A 13333-nucleotide genomic window follows, 5' to 3' on the forward strand; every position below is an offset into this window, starting at 1 on the left:
TTGCCTTCTTTTATAGACAATACACATGTACTAACACATACCTCGCGATCATTTCCTTGGCTCCTATAACCCAAAAACAGATACCATCTATCAATACTCCTATTCACTTACACTAACCAGTATTTGCTAATTCTCGCATCCTGCTCTAGTCCTAGTGCTGTGCCTTTGTGCTACGTGGATGTACGGCGCAGACTCACTGATACCGAGCACATTTATGCCTAAGGCATTAATGCTTGCCACCAGCGCCAAGATCCCCTGGCGTAGTAAGACGGACGAACCACGGCGGCGCGCAACGCGACGTGAAAAAAGGATATCGGAGCTCTTTATCGGAACACCTTCAACCGTCAGTCACTGAGTCAAAAGTCTACACCCTTACGAACCTCACATACCCTGAAATCTTCGTTAGCTTTCTTAAAATTATCGTCTGAACTCGTCCGCGCCCTTTATTGCCAATAACCTAAGGCTCCTCCACCATGTGAGACCCTCTCCGCTCGCTCGCTCTTCTCGTCCAGTTCATTAACGTCCGCCACTAGGGAGAGCTTTGATAACATCTACCTCGACCTCTCCAAACAGCACGGCAAGTGCAAGCTCGCAGAATCCGGGCTGGGATGGAAGCCCTCCGGAGGAGGTGAAACCTTCACGCTCGACAGCAGCAACATCGGCGCGGCCCAGTGGAGCCGTGCGGCGAAGGGATATGAGCTGAAAATCCTGTCGCGTTCCTCCGGAGTCATCCAGCTGGATGGATTCGATCAAGAGGTATGGTCTGAGATCAGGGCTTTGTTTGAACCCGCTCCCTGTAACCTCACTGCATGTTCACTTGTTAACCTCGGGTCTCCGCTATGCTTAGGACTTCGAACGTGTGAGCAAAGCGTTTAGGATCTGGTACGGCATCAACTTGGATAACAGAGAGCACGCCCTCCGCGGCTGGAACTGGGGCAAGGCGGAATTCACGAAAGCAGAGCTCTCCTTCAACGTGCAGAACCGACCGGCCTTCGAGATTCCGTACTCCGAGATCTCGAACACGAATTTGGCGGGAAAGAACGAGGTCGCCGTGGAGTTCGCCCTCGGAGGCGATGGCAATGCGCCTGCGCAGCCCAGCGGCAGCACAAAGAGTCGCGGTCGGAAAGCCGCCGCGGGTCCGGACGAGCTGGTCGAGATGCGGTTCTACATTCCCGGAACGGCAGTGAAGACGGAAAAGGGCATCAAGGAGGAGAACGCGGACGATGAGAATGCGGATGGCGAGCAAGAAGAGGGCGAGGAGCAGAATGCAGCGAACCTGTTCTACGAGACACTGATGGAGAAGGCTGAGATCGGAGACGTGGCGGGTGACACTTTTGCCACTTTCTTGGATGTGCTACACTTGACGCCCAGGTATGTGTCGCCTGCAAGGCATCGCGTGAATCTGGGATTAACAGAGCTTGCAGAGGTCGTTTCGATATCGACATGTACGAGTCCTCCTTCCGGTTGCGTGGTAAGACATACGATTACAAGATTCAATACGCCTCTATCAAGAAGTTCTTCTTGCTTCCGAAGAACGATGATACCCACACATTGATCGTCCTGGGCCTGGAGCCTCCGCTACGGCAGGGTCAGACTCGCTACCCTTTCTTGGTTATGCAGTTGAAGCTTGATGAAGAGATCAGCTTGGAGCTCAATATGACAGAGTGGGTTTATCAGCACCAGATGCCTGTGACGACTGCCTAACATTATCTCTAGTGAGCTCATGGAGACACGCTACAAGGACAAGTTGGAACCTCGTTACGAGGAGCCAATCCACCAGGTGGTCACCAAGATCTTCCGCGGGCTCTCGGGCAAGAAGGTCATCATGCCATCGAAGGATTTCGTCAGGTTCGTTGGCTATTCGGCTGAAGTTGTATCATTGCGGCCACTGACACATCACACAGTCACCACGGTCACAGCGGAGTCAAGTGCTCGATCAAGGCCAACGAAGGCCTCTTGTACTTCTTGGATAAGAGCTTGATCTTCGTTCCCAAGCCCGCCACGTATATTCAACTCGAGAATGTTGCCGTGGTCACCATGTCTCGTGTTGGCGGTGCAATCTCAGCCAGTAGAACGTTCGATATCACAGTCAGCTTGAAGGCTGGCTTGGGCGAGCACCAATTCAGCAACATCAACCGGTAGGGCCTCCATTCAAACCCCTATTGGTTGAACGGTAGCTAATGCTTTCCAGTGAGGAGCAACAACCACTTGAGGAGTTTTTCAAGGCCAAGAACATCCGCCTTAAGAACGAGATGTCCGATGACGTACGTATCCCTTGTGGCATTCCAACTTCCCTGCTTGACTATGGACTGACTTGGTTCTTCAGACCTCCGCTCTTATTGCTGCGGCTCTTGACAACGAAGACATGGGCTCCAGCGACGATGATGCTGGTGGCGCTGACCGTGGCTCGGCCGACGAAGACGATGAGTCCCCCGATGAGGATTTCGAGGCCGAGTCGGACTCCGATGTCGCGGAAGAATATGATTCTGCGCACGAGAGCAGCGGCAGCGACAGCGATGCGCAGATGGATGATGCATCCGACGGTGGGGATGATGATGAGGATGTTGAGATGTCAGAAGGCGAACGGCCGAAGAAGAAGTCGAAGGTTGGCAAATAAAAGAAAATCATCAGACCGCCTCATCGTGACGGCCACGCGCCGTCAGCAACTGGGCACTTCTCCGCGCATAATGAATACAAGATATCAATAACGTTCAGCCTTGTGCTACTTCCCCCTTCACTCGTTGTAATGCAACGTAGACGACTATAACCACATGTAAACCCTGCTTTACCAATGTCAACATTGTAAGCACGGAGATATGCCGTGGAATGGACATAACCATGGTCTGGTTTGACCTTCTGCACCGACTGCCTCTTCAGAGTACACTCGTGGGCGCGCCAAGATGATTCCAGAAATCCGATATGTCATATCGCTACGAATTAACTTTGCTAATGACAACGCTATTGATGATCCCCATCGGTTGCAGATACATATAGCGCGTGTATATATCGCTTGGATACTCCCTATACTAGTAGGTCGGCTTTCATGTTCTCGATTAGGAGAATACGATTGTGTGCGGATACAAACTGCTGCTTCAGCGACATTCCTCGAGCCCCGTCGAGTTCCAGCCGATGGTATCTCAAACGGGAGTGTACTGTACCGTCCTGGAAAGCCTTCCAGGTTGCTCTATCCTTCAACCTGCTTGCCTTCCACACAACACCCAAGGCGTGAGCGATACGATTCGCACAAACCCAGCCGGGTGTCTCAGTCGCGATCACGAGATAAGCGGCCGAACCATTTCTCCTCATCCAACCGCATCCGGGAAAATCTCTCAGTGAGAACCTCATCAAGCCACTGCACCGTCCGGTCCGCGCATCGAGCTTCGGGTCATAGGTGGGAAAGCCCAGTATAGATGGGTTCAAGGTTAGCACGGACGGTCATTTTGGTCCTACGATAAAACAGCCTCCTATAACTAGAGTGATTGCTTCCCCCAAGTCGGACATTCCATTGCTCTTTTGCAGTTGCAGTTGATCGAAGAGAATAAGTCCGAATTCACCATCCCAACTTGGCAGGCATTTAATTCGAATATGGGTAATAAATGCTCATCTGTTTGTGGTGGAGGTGTGTCGTCGTACAAGAGTGCCGAAGAGGGGGGGCGGGAGGAAAAGCCTGGAGGTGAGACTTTACTTCCGATAGCAAACCTAGTTAGCTTCCCCTTGCTGTGTAATGGACCACGGTGGCGTGCAGTTTGGTTTTCCTAGAAACTGAATTTACTTTTTTTCTTTTTCTAGACTACAGAGGACCATGCAGGTTTATCGCAGATGCATCATGCATATTTCCATTTATAGATCACCGCCACTAGGGGATTCGAGGTGGGTAGTGTTTGTATTTCTGTTTGGGATCGGGGGATCTGATGGAATACTGTCAATGAATGCTTTTTTTGGTGGTGGGTGGTGCGCATCATTCTCAATCTTGGGGAATTTGAGGGGATTCCAGTATAGGTACTATCTATTATTTATATACCGATCGTCACTCCCCCTCAACCGATGCCCGAATAGTTTATTTGTTTCAAATCGGAACGAACTTTACCGGGTATATTCCAGTTGCAGCCCGTCCATGGTGTGACTTGACGCTTGTCCCCGGACCGTTAGCGGTCAGTGATGATTGGCGAATAAACCACGCTTGGCCTCTCGGTGGGCGGTGGATCGGGTTTTTCCGTTCCACGGCAGCTGCTTTTCTTTCCAGTCAACCCCCCAGGATGATTGTACTAAGTGGTAACGCGGTTACGCGTCGGATGAGAACCCGGAAATATGTGTGCCCAGTCCAGATGAATCTGTATGGTGTGTGTGTGTGGGTGTGGGTGTGGGTGTGGCATAAGTTGTGTCCAGCCTCTCCTCAAAGGAAATAGCTGCAGTGTCTCTGTGGTGCTGAAACTATATGGAATGCCAGCGGATGTTGTTGGAAAGGAGGCCATGGGCCGATAATCTTCTACGATCAGCACCGCATGATATATCTTACCCATCACACCACAACCATACAGGTTCAAGAGGGAACAAACAAACTTGACGCAAGAAGGAGGTTCGCACTCAATCAATGGCTGGCGTTGACCTATCTCGGGTGATGCACAGTGCATATAGTATGGCACGGGTCAGTTCAGGAGGAGTTCTCCTCTTTCTAAGTACAGCTCCAACCCACTCGTCTACATTTGGAACAATTTATCGCGGCTTGTTGGAATGGTTCCGGGTTTCCCCACGATTCGTCCCTTGGTAGGTGTGGTATAGTATACCCTGGGGTAAAAAGGCTTCTCTCTGCAAATTGCCTGAGGTTCGGTTATGCTAGCCATGCTTCCATCGTAAGGAAGAGAAATGTGTTGATTTGACAGGTCTCGTGGAGATGATGAGGAACAAGGAGCCCTGCCTGTGATGGTTGGTGAACGATTTGCCAAGGGGTTAAGAAGAAGTAGACACTGTCCTCATTGTGAGTCCCAACTGTGCTCTGATAAGGCAAGATAACCCCAGAAAATAAACTTGAACTGTTAATCGGCAGTTGAAGCCTAAATCATCCAGACCTGATTAGAGCGCAAAGTGGGCAGTCGAAGTGATCGAAATCAATGAAGAAAGAGTATTAGTTAGTGGCCGAGTGGTCTTAGTTGGACCATAAGGTAGGTAAAGGCAGTAAGTTGATTAGACTAAGGCCCATAGTAACTAGGTGTTGTAGTATGTAGTAGAAACAAAGAGAGGCAATGAAGTTCCCCCCTTTCTTTTCCACTCATTTACTTACTGTACTGCACTCGGGCAGGGCCACCAAACAGTCTGGCTCCAACGACCCGAGACTAAACACTGCAATCCCTCCCCCCCCCCCCCCCCCCCAATCCATCAACTCCGCAAGACCCAATCGCTCTCGCTCCTCCTCCTACTCTGTGTCCTCCACCTCCGTCCTCCTCTTCTTCCCCTGTCTCTCCAGTAAGTACTACTACACTATTCTCTTCCCTCTTTCTATCTACACTTTTCTTTTTCCTTCGCCTTCCTCCTAGTTTTTGTTTTAGATATTTCCATCGCAGCCATAATTTGTTGGCGCATTGCTTGCTTGCTTGCTTTCAAGTCGTGCTTCCCAAATCTCCCCTTGATTTCGGTCCCATCCCTTTTACTCCTCCCACACCCTTCCCCCCCCCCCCCCCCGTGATTAACTGAACCTCAACCCTTTTCCACATTGATTCAGTACCCCAGGTAGGATTGCTATCGCCTTCCCTTAGACTCGCCTTCCCTTTTTCTGCTGTTCCTCACCCAGACTTGGAAAGTGGCATTGTCATTCCCATCTCGCTGGCTTCCATTATTACCTCCGGCTCCTTCCCCTTGATTGCATCCTGCAAGGACTCTATCGCTAACCAAGAAGGCGCAACTTCTTCAGGGGAAACTTCCTCTTCGACGCTCGCTACCTCCCTCTACGCTCGCTTCAAAATCCTACACCTTTAAACTTCCACAATGGGTAAGCCTGTCATCTATGACACCTTTTCCCACCACCCTGCAGTTCCGTGCTCTCGTTTCCATTCGATCTTCCAATCCAACCCTTGCCCTGTGCCTACCTCGAAATCCTCGCGCCCTGTGAAAGAACAATGCCTCCTGTCAGGAACCGGAGTGCGGATGGTCGCTCGCAAGGGGACTCCGAAACTCTAGCACCCTCACCTCAGAAGAATTCACCGAAGCCTAAACGTCACTCGTTCTCGCCGGTGCTGGGGCGCCTGTCTTCAGAAAGTGACAGTCAAGAATCTGAAGCGACGACTGCTAACTCTGTTCCGCATAATGTAGCCACACCCCCTCCTGCTCCTGCTGCCAATGGCACCCCGGTCTCTGCATCACCCCCCAGCAGCAAGCCCAGCTCGCCTTTCGTTGAACGCAGCAACCCTATGGGCTCCGGGGCTGCTCAGACCGTCAGCTCTAAAGACCCCAAGGCTGCTGCTCAGGCGGCTACGGATATGAAGAATGTCGTTCGCCGGAAGCTGACAGGCTATGTTGGTTTCGCCAACCTGCCGAATCAGTGGCACCGCAAGAGTGTTCGCAAGGGCTTCAACTTCAACGTGATGGTTGTCGGTAGGTCTCGATTCCGGCCTCAGGGTTGGGCGTCAGTTGACACGCATTGCAGGTGAATCTGGACTCGGAAAGTCGACTTTAGTGAACACCCTCTTCAACACCTCCCTCTACCCCCCTAAGGAACGCACCGGACCTAGCCACGACATTATCCCCAAGACGGTCTCAATTCAGTCCATCAGCGCCGATATCGAAGAGAACGGCGTGCGCCTGCGCCTGACGGTCGTTGACACTCCTGGATTCGGTGATTTTGTGAACAACGACGACTCGTGGCGCCCTATTGTCGAGAACATTGAACAGAGATATGATGCCTACCTTGAGGCCGAGAACAAGGTCAACCGTACCAATATTATTGACAACCGTATCCACGCATGTGTCTACTTCATCCAGCCCACCGGTCACTCGCTGAAGCCTCTGGATATTGAGGTCATGCGCCGGTTGCACACCAAGGTCAACCTGATCCCTGTGATCGCCAAGGCCGATACCCTGACGGACGAGGAAATTGCCGCCTTCAAGCAAAGAGTACGATAATCTATACGCCTCCTCCCTGTCAAACCATAGCTAACCTGGCCATTCAGATCCTTGCCGATATCCAGCACCACTCCATCCAGATCTTCGAAGGTCCCCGCTATGAGCTCGACGATGAGGAGACTATCGCTGAGAACCAGGAGATCATGTCCAAGGTCCCCTTCGCCGTGGTTGGTGCCAACGCCGAGGTCACTGCCGCCGATGGCCGCAAGGTCCGTGGACGTAGCTACCCTTGGGGTGTCATTGAGGTCGACAACGAGGAGCACTGCGACTTTGTCAAGCTCCGTCAGATGTTGATCCGTACCCACATGGAAGAGCTCAAGGAGCACACGAACAACAGCTTGTATGAGAACTACCGTTCCGACAAGCTCACCCAGATGGGTGTCGCCCAGGACCCGAGCGTGTTCAAGGAGGTCAACCCGGCTGTCAAGCAGGAGGAGGAGCGTGCTCTCCACGAGCAGAAGCTCGCCAAGATGGAAGCGGAGATGAAGATGGTCTTCCAGCAGAAGGTGGCAGAGAAGGAGAGCAAGTTGAAACAGAGCGAAGACGAACTATACGCACGACACCGCGAGATGAAAGATCAATTGGAGCGTCAACGCCTGGAACTAGAAGAAAAGAAGGGTCGTCTGGAAACAGGGAGACCCATCGAAGAGAAGGGAAAGAGGAAGGGATTCTCTCTTCGTTAAACGAACGCACGCACGACCGGTGCTTCGATGCTCCTATCCAGGGGCTCTGCCAATGGGCCACCCAGGGTACGCATGGTCGTCGGAGGGCGCTTTGGTGGTTTGACGCACACTTCTCCACGACTGTCGATTGGCCGCACGCTCTTTTTAGCCGCCTGCCTTCTTTCTCTTGTGTTTATTCGTTCTCTCTACCCCCACACTCTCTCGAACCTTTACTTTTCTCGTATCTGCTTTCAGTGATGACTCTACATTGATTGTGAGGACCAAAGAAGAAGGATATTTCATTTTTTTCTTCTCTCGCTTCAACCCATTTAATTCCGAATTGGGGGCTTGACTAGGAGACAGGAATACAAGGGCTATATCCGACTCAGTGCTCTATTTGGATGGTCAGTGGTCTGGCCCTGGATGGGCAAGACGATGCACGGGGAGACGGCCTGCAGGATCACTTCAGGGTCGGAATTCACTGCTTCATGTCCACTCTTCGCTTCTTGTTATGTACTTTTGCCTACGCTATACCTTGTTCCCGCCTATTTCCTATTCCCCACCCTTTTTCGTGGCCTGGTACTATTACTTCTATTTATCTTCGGTACACTTTTGCCTCTTCTACACATTTTAGTGACATCGCCTACCCCCGACCATCTTTTCTGGACGTTTTTCCTTTTTATTCCTCCATGTTGTTTGCTTGTTGTGTTAGTTGTCAATCTGAAGTTTTACCGAAAAGCGATCGGAAGTATTACCGAGGCTCTATTTGTGGCGTAGCTAGCTGCCTGGAGACGAAGATGTGATGCAAGAGTCGGGGAGAGGATATTATAATAATTTGAACATGATGAGCAGCAATTGAAGAAGCAAGAACCAAGAGTTGGTACAAGTTCGAGGGCACACGAAGAAAGGGAAATAACCCAACCAGTAAAACTAAAAAACCAAGTTTCGCATTGTGTTTTCTTGGGGGGGGCGTTGGAGGCAAATCATGATGTCGACAAGCTTTCCGCGATGGTTGTTTGTTGCATCATTGCGGGCGGCGCGACGTCACGGGAAGGGAAGCTCCGTCGAGCCGCCAGTTCGTCTCCCTCGGCCGCCGCGCTGCGCATGGACTGGGTCGGACTGAGCTGAACTGGACTGAACTGGACAGTGGCAGTCAGTCTTGCCTAGTTCGAGTTCACCACACACACACACACACAAACCCGCCTCTTCCACTTCCTCTCCAGCTTCCACTTCCACTTACTTCCCTCACCCTTCCACTACTAAATACCCCCGCCTAGCCCAGCCAGCCTCCCTCGTCAGCGATTTAGTGGAGATCTATTCATAGCCCCCTCCCCCCCAAATAGCCCTTTTACCGCTCAATTCTTCTTATCTGTCTCGTTTCCTTCTCCCTCCCCAAGTTCCTTTCTTCATCTAGTCCCATAGCCACTCGATCCCATCGAGTTGTCCATAAGCCCATCGCCGTTACTCAATAATTACCACACATAATCTATTCATCCCCCATGGCTCCTCCACCCCCTTCAAATTTGCCTTTGCCCGAGAGGCTCAAGGCTCTTGCTCAGACGTTGCAGTAAGTGTTTGTTTGCTTCCTCCACAACTCGACTGCGTCACAATGCTAACAAGGTCTTTCGCATCCAGATTCGCCTGGTTTGTTGGGTACGTTATTTTCCGTCTGCGCGACCCTTACAGCACAATATCGGCTGCAATTGAAGTGGATGAAACAATTCCGCTTCGCAGTGCCTGACCATGTTGCCAGCTTGACTGTTTGAATCGCAATAACTGATCAGATGATAGACATGTGACATTGTTACTCTCTGTCCTACGCTATTTCGTGTCTTACATCACATTCAACTATTACTCCAACTCGGCCCAAGTCTCTTACCGCCTGGCATTCTTGTCGGCTGCTGCGACATACGGAATTGTTGTGTACAAGGGCCATATCGCTCGCGGCCGGCTCCAGGGCGGGCTCCCTAACATTGCGATCAAGCTTGCTGGCGATGAGAATGTCCAGTACCTTGGTGGGTCTACTTCTCCTCCTTGAGATGTGAAATTGAAATTGGGGCGAATACGACACGAGGAGATGAGAGCTTCAAAAGCTGACAACGTCCACAGGCACTGCGCTGGTGTGGCTCTACTCGCGCCAGGTGTCGCTCGCTCTGCTTCCATTCAGCGTTTATTCCGTCTTCCACGTTGCGACCTACACTCGTGCTCACCTGATCCCTACCCTCCAGGGCCCTCAGGCCGCTGGCGCTCCGGGATCTCCCTCCTCTCCCGGTTCGCCCAGGCCTGCAGTTAGACAATCTCCCTTGGCGGAAACTATTGGCCGCTTCGTGAAACAGTACTACGATGCCAGCATGGATCTTGTGGCGCACCTCGAGATGGCGTTGTTGTTCCGCCTGGCCGTCGCCGTTCTCACTTTCTCGAAGGGCAGCATTGTCCTTTTCGCTATCTACTTGGCTTTCTTCCGTGCGAGATACTCCCAGAGCTCCTTTGTCCAGAGCTCCGTCCGCCACTTCACTGCTCGAGTCGACGCCTCGGTTTCCCACCAGAGCACCCCACCCGCCGTTCGCCAGGGATGGGAGTCTTTTAAGGCTTTTGTGCGCCAAGCCTACGAGGCCACCGATCTCGGCCGCTTGAGCGGAGCGACCGCTAAGAAGCCCCAATAAATTGCCCATCCGCTCTCAATAGAGGCGACTCGCGGAAGCTGGATAGATGTGATAAAATTGAACCCTGCGGCCAATCTGCGCCTGAGAGGGACTGTCGGCTCTGATTATCGACTATTGCGTCTGATGAAGATTGAATGAGCCAATGACCATTTTCTTTGACTGCGTTCCGGGGTTGATGGTCGCTTTTGAGATTTGGAAACTGTGGATGGTATTTGAGGTATTGAAGGGTGGAGAAAAGGAAGGATATGTAGCCTCTTTATGGGCAGAAGCACGGATGGCTTTGGACCTTGTCGCAGGACAGCGAGCGGGTGAGGTTTTTATGCGTAATGTCTAGTGCTTTTGCTTGAGTGGAACGCGTCCTATTCCTTATATACTTTCTTTTTCTGCAATGCGAAAGTGGCGTGATTGATGCGATTGATGTGATTAGCTTTTGCCTCTTTTCCAATACAATTCTTCGACTTACTGTCTATGAGCAGCGCGGAGATTGTTTGCCCAGAAGCTCTATGGTTGTGATTGGCTTAACTTTTCACAGTGACAGAAAGAGTGTCAGCCGCATAGTACGACTACTTACTGTAGATAAGTATCTACTTGATCGCGATCTAGAGATAAATGCCTATAGTCTATTTGTCAACCAAGAACATGATTGATAACAGAAATGTTTGTTGCCTGAGGCGGCGACACGGCCTCCGGACAGCGGAGAAAACTACAAACCGACGATAGGCCGACGAAATTTTGGGGTTTCGGGCAGTCGGGCTTTCGTCACTTTCAAGCTGTGATGTGCCCTGCTTATTAGTCCCCTTTCCCCAGGGTTGATTATTCTCGCATTCTATTGTATCTTCGCTCCTATATATCTTCCTCCTAATCCGCCGTCCCCTCGTGGTTCGAGGTGGCGTGCTCCTGTTAATCCACCGTCGCCGCATCCCAACCCCCGTGGTCTGGCCCGCACCACGATCCGGTGGGTTGCGGTCTTCTTGCAATGAGCTTGACTTCGCGTGTCTTGGGCTTCTTTGCGACGACAGAGACACCTTCGTCAGACTCCCCCGCGTCGAAGTCCCTTATTCAAAATGGCCCGACCGATCTCCGTCAGACGACGCCGATAAGCGCAAACAAGGAACATCATGTACAGAATGCACAGTCTCACCATGACGAGGAAGAGGAGCCTCGTCCACCGTACCTACATGTATGTAGCTTGTCTTCGCCATCTTTACTGTTATACCGCGCGCGCGCACTTCATGGCGCACATCCTATCTCCATTCACGAGTGTTGGGCTAATCCTCCAATTCGACCTACAGGCAATGTTCGCTGGAGGTATTGGTGGCACCTGCGGTGACATGCTCATGCACTCGTTAGACACCGTCAAGACGCGGCAACAGGGCGATCCGCATTTTCCTCCCAAGTACACCTCCATGACTTCGTCCTATGCGACCATCTACCGACAAGAAGGCCTTTTCCGCGGCCTGTACGGCGGAGTGACTCCTGCGCTTTTCGGCTCCTTCCCCGGCACCGTTATCTTCTTTGGAACCTACGAGTACACAAAACGTCTCATGCTAGATGCGGGAATCAATGCGAATGTGGCGTATCTTTCTGGAGGTAAGTGTAGTTTGGGGGCTTCGTCATTTGCGGTTGCATTTCGGTGCTAATCGGAAATGGGCTTATAGGCTTCTTCGCGGACTTGGCCGCCTCTATCGTCTATGTTCCCTCGGAGGTCTTGAAGACTCGCCTACAGCTCCAAGGACGCTACAACAACCCCCATTTCAATTCGGGATATAATTACCGCTCGACCAGGGATGCGCTGCGCACCATCATTCGCCAGGAAGGATTTTCCGCGCTCTACTACGGATACCGGGCGACGATCTACCGCGATCTTCCCTTTTCCGCCCTCCAGTTCGCTTTTTACGAGCAAGAGCAACGAATGGCCAAAGAATGGGTGGGCTCTCGAGATATTGGGCTAGGCCTGGAGATCCTGACGGCTGTTACTGCGGGTGGGATGGCGGGTGTGTTGACATGCCCGATGGACGTGGTCAAGACACGTATCCAGACCCAGCAGAACCCCGAGACCACACCCTCGAGTCGCCCTCCGGGCTCCTCCTCGCACTCGGCGGCGGAGCACCCATCGACCAAAGAGGGACCGCGCCACCACGCGGCTTCGCAGACGACGTCGAGCCTGCGCACGCATGCGCGCCCAATCTCCACTTCGGGAGCCTCCACGTCGGTGAACCCGCCTGGAGCTCCTCGCTTGGATACGTCGTCGTTCTTCACTGGCTTGAAGATGATCTACCAAACGGAAGGGCTGGCAGGCTGGTTCCGCGGTGTTGGACCTCGTGGTGTGTGGACCAGCATTCAAAGTGGAACGATGTTGGTGATGTATCAATATCTCCTGAAAAAGTTCGAGGACTGGGAGAACAAAGGGGAGCTCAACCCCCTCTAGATGCGGGATGAGGGTTGGGCACGCTGATGTCCATTGTAGATAGAAGGATGGAAGAAAACCGGAGCATGATGATGCAACCTAGACGGGGTTTATTGGGGAGGGCGTTCCGGTAGGGGTGTGGCATGACCGATTTTTTTTTTCCTTCTTCTCTTTTTCTTGTGTGTTCTTTTTACCACCCCTTTTCTTATCTTGTTGTTTTATTGTCATAGAGCATCTCCCTCCATTTCCCTACGGTCGCCGCCCTCTTGTGTTTGTCCCTTTTGATTTCTGATGGCATGATTGATTGCATGAGAGGACATGGGATTTTACTGTCTCGGTCATGTTGTGTGTATAAAAAGATCAAGAACGAACTAACTACATAGATTACTAGAGAATAGACATGGTTCGATAATTTTACTTCGATTGTTGATTGTTAGTATACTTATGATTTATGATTCAGGTAATTTGTTTACATTTGGGGGGGGGGG

General features: G+C 51.7%; 7 protein-coding genes across 7 annotated transcripts; all 7 read left to right on the forward strand.

Moving 5' to 3' along the window:
• The first annotated feature begins 314 nt into the window (after positions 1-314).
• Positions 315-2406, forward strand: BO95DRAFT_440934 (FACT complex subunit POB3). The gene is made up of 6 exons (XM_025586070.1): positions 315-475; positions 534-756; positions 848-1371; positions 1425-1664; positions 1717-1848; positions 1905-2406. Coding segments are annotated over exons 1-6 (1359 nt in total). The 5' UTR covers positions 315-473; the 3' UTR covers positions 2143-2406.
• BO95DRAFT_440936 (uncharacterized protein) lies at positions 2329-2853 on the forward strand. The gene has a single exon (XM_025586071.1). The coding sequence runs from the start codon at positions 2366-2368 to the stop codon at positions 2615-2617; it is 252 nt and encodes an 83-aa protein (XP_025444407.1). The 5' UTR covers positions 2329-2365; the 3' UTR covers positions 2618-2853.
• On the forward strand, positions 2760-3606 carry BO95DRAFT_71988 (uncharacterized protein). The gene has a single exon (XM_025592168.1). The coding sequence runs from the start codon at positions 2901-2903 to the stop codon at positions 3408-3410; it is 510 nt and encodes a 169-aa protein (XP_025444408.1). The 5' UTR covers positions 2760-2900; the 3' UTR covers positions 3411-3606.
• Positions 3607-4194, forward strand: BO95DRAFT_71982 (uncharacterized protein). The gene has a single exon (XM_025592167.1). The coding sequence runs from the start codon at positions 3803-3805 to the stop codon at positions 4121-4123; it is 321 nt and encodes a 106-aa protein (XP_025444409.1). The 5' UTR covers positions 3607-3802; the 3' UTR covers positions 4124-4194.
• Positions 4195-5672: 1478 nt separating this feature from the next.
• aspB (septin AspB) lies at positions 5673-7986 on the forward strand. Its single transcript, XM_025592170.1, has 5 exons — positions 5673-5724; positions 5891-5983; positions 6304-6585; positions 6638-7104; positions 7161-7986. Exons 2-5 carry the CDS (start codon positions 5980-5982, stop codon positions 7794-7796), a joined length of 1389 nt encoding a protein of 462 aa, XP_025444410.1. The 5' UTR covers positions 5673-5724; positions 5891-5979; the 3' UTR covers positions 7797-7986.
• Positions 7987-8926: 940 nt separating this feature from the next.
• BO95DRAFT_72069 (uncharacterized protein) lies at positions 8927-10690 on the forward strand. The gene is made up of 4 exons (XM_025592169.1): positions 8927-9342; positions 9411-9428; positions 9567-9790; positions 9885-10690. Exons 1-4 carry the CDS (start codon positions 9275-9277, stop codon positions 10436-10438), a joined length of 864 nt encoding a protein of 287 aa, XP_025444411.1. The 5' UTR covers positions 8927-9274; the 3' UTR covers positions 10439-10690.
• Positions 10691-11214: 524 nt separating this feature from the next.
• Positions 11215-13241, forward strand: BO95DRAFT_512796 (putative mitochondrial carrier protein). Its single transcript, XM_025591546.1, has 3 exons — positions 11215-11618; positions 11731-12028; positions 12097-13241. Exons 1-3 carry the CDS (start codon positions 11415-11417, stop codon positions 12864-12866), a joined length of 1272 nt encoding a protein of 423 aa, XP_025444412.1. The 5' UTR covers positions 11215-11414; the 3' UTR covers positions 12867-13241.
• Positions 13242-13333: the final 92 nt, after the last annotated feature.

This window comes from Aspergillus brunneoviolaceus, assembly GCF_003184695.1.
Source record: "Aspergillus brunneoviolaceus CBS 621.78 unplaced genomic scaffold BO95scaffold_18, whole genome shotgun sequence".
Lineage (NCBI taxonomy): Eukaryota > Fungi > Ascomycota > Eurotiomycetes > Eurotiales > Aspergillaceae > Aspergillus > Aspergillus brunneoviolaceus.

Coding starts and splice junctions, on each gene's coding strand:
- BO95DRAFT_512796 (XM_025591546.1), top strand. CDS start 11,415: ATGAGCTTGACTTCGCGTGTCTTGGGCTTCTTTGCGACGACAGAGACA. Junction 11,619..11,730: donor CTCGTCCACCGTACCTACAT/GTATGTAGCTTG, acceptor TTCGACCTACAG/GCAATGTTCGCTGGAGGTAT. Junction 12,029..12,096: donor TGTGGCGTATCTTTCTGGAG/GTAAGTGTAGTT, acceptor ATGGGCTTATAG/GCTTCTTCGCGGACTTGGCC.
- BO95DRAFT_71988 (XM_025592168.1), top strand. CDS start 2,901: ATGATTCCAGAAATCCGATATGTCATATCGCTACGAATTAACTTTGCT.
- aspB (XM_025592170.1), top strand. Junction 6,586..6,637: donor CTTCAACGTGATGGTTGTCG/GTAGGTCTCGAT, acceptor CACGCATTGCAG/GTGAATCTGGACTCGGAAAG. Junction 7,105..7,160: donor TTGCCGCCTTCAAGCAAAGA/GTACGATAATCT, acceptor CTGGCCATTCAG/ATCCTTGCCGATATCCAGCA.
- BO95DRAFT_71982 (XM_025592167.1), top strand. CDS start 3,803: ATGCAGGTTTATCGCAGATGCATCATGCATATTTCCATTTATAGATCA.
- BO95DRAFT_440936 (XM_025586071.1), top strand. CDS start 2,366: ATGGGCTCCAGCGACGATGATGCTGGTGGCGCTGACCGTGGCTCGGCC.
- BO95DRAFT_72069 (XM_025592169.1), top strand. CDS start 9,275: ATGGCTCCTCCACCCCCTTCAAATTTGCCTTTGCCCGAGAGGCTCAAG. Junction 9,791..9,884: donor TGAGAATGTCCAGTACCTTG/GTGGGTCTACTT, acceptor CAACGTCCACAG/GCACTGCGCTGGTGTGGCTC.
- BO95DRAFT_440934 (XM_025586070.1), top strand. Junction 757..847: donor TGGATGGATTCGATCAAGAG/GTATGGTCTGAG, acceptor CGCTATGCTTAG/GACTTCGAACGTGTGAGCAA. Junction 1,849..1,904: donor CCATCGAAGGATTTCGTCAG/GTTCGTTGGCTA, acceptor CACATCACACAG/TCACCACGGTCACAGCGGAG.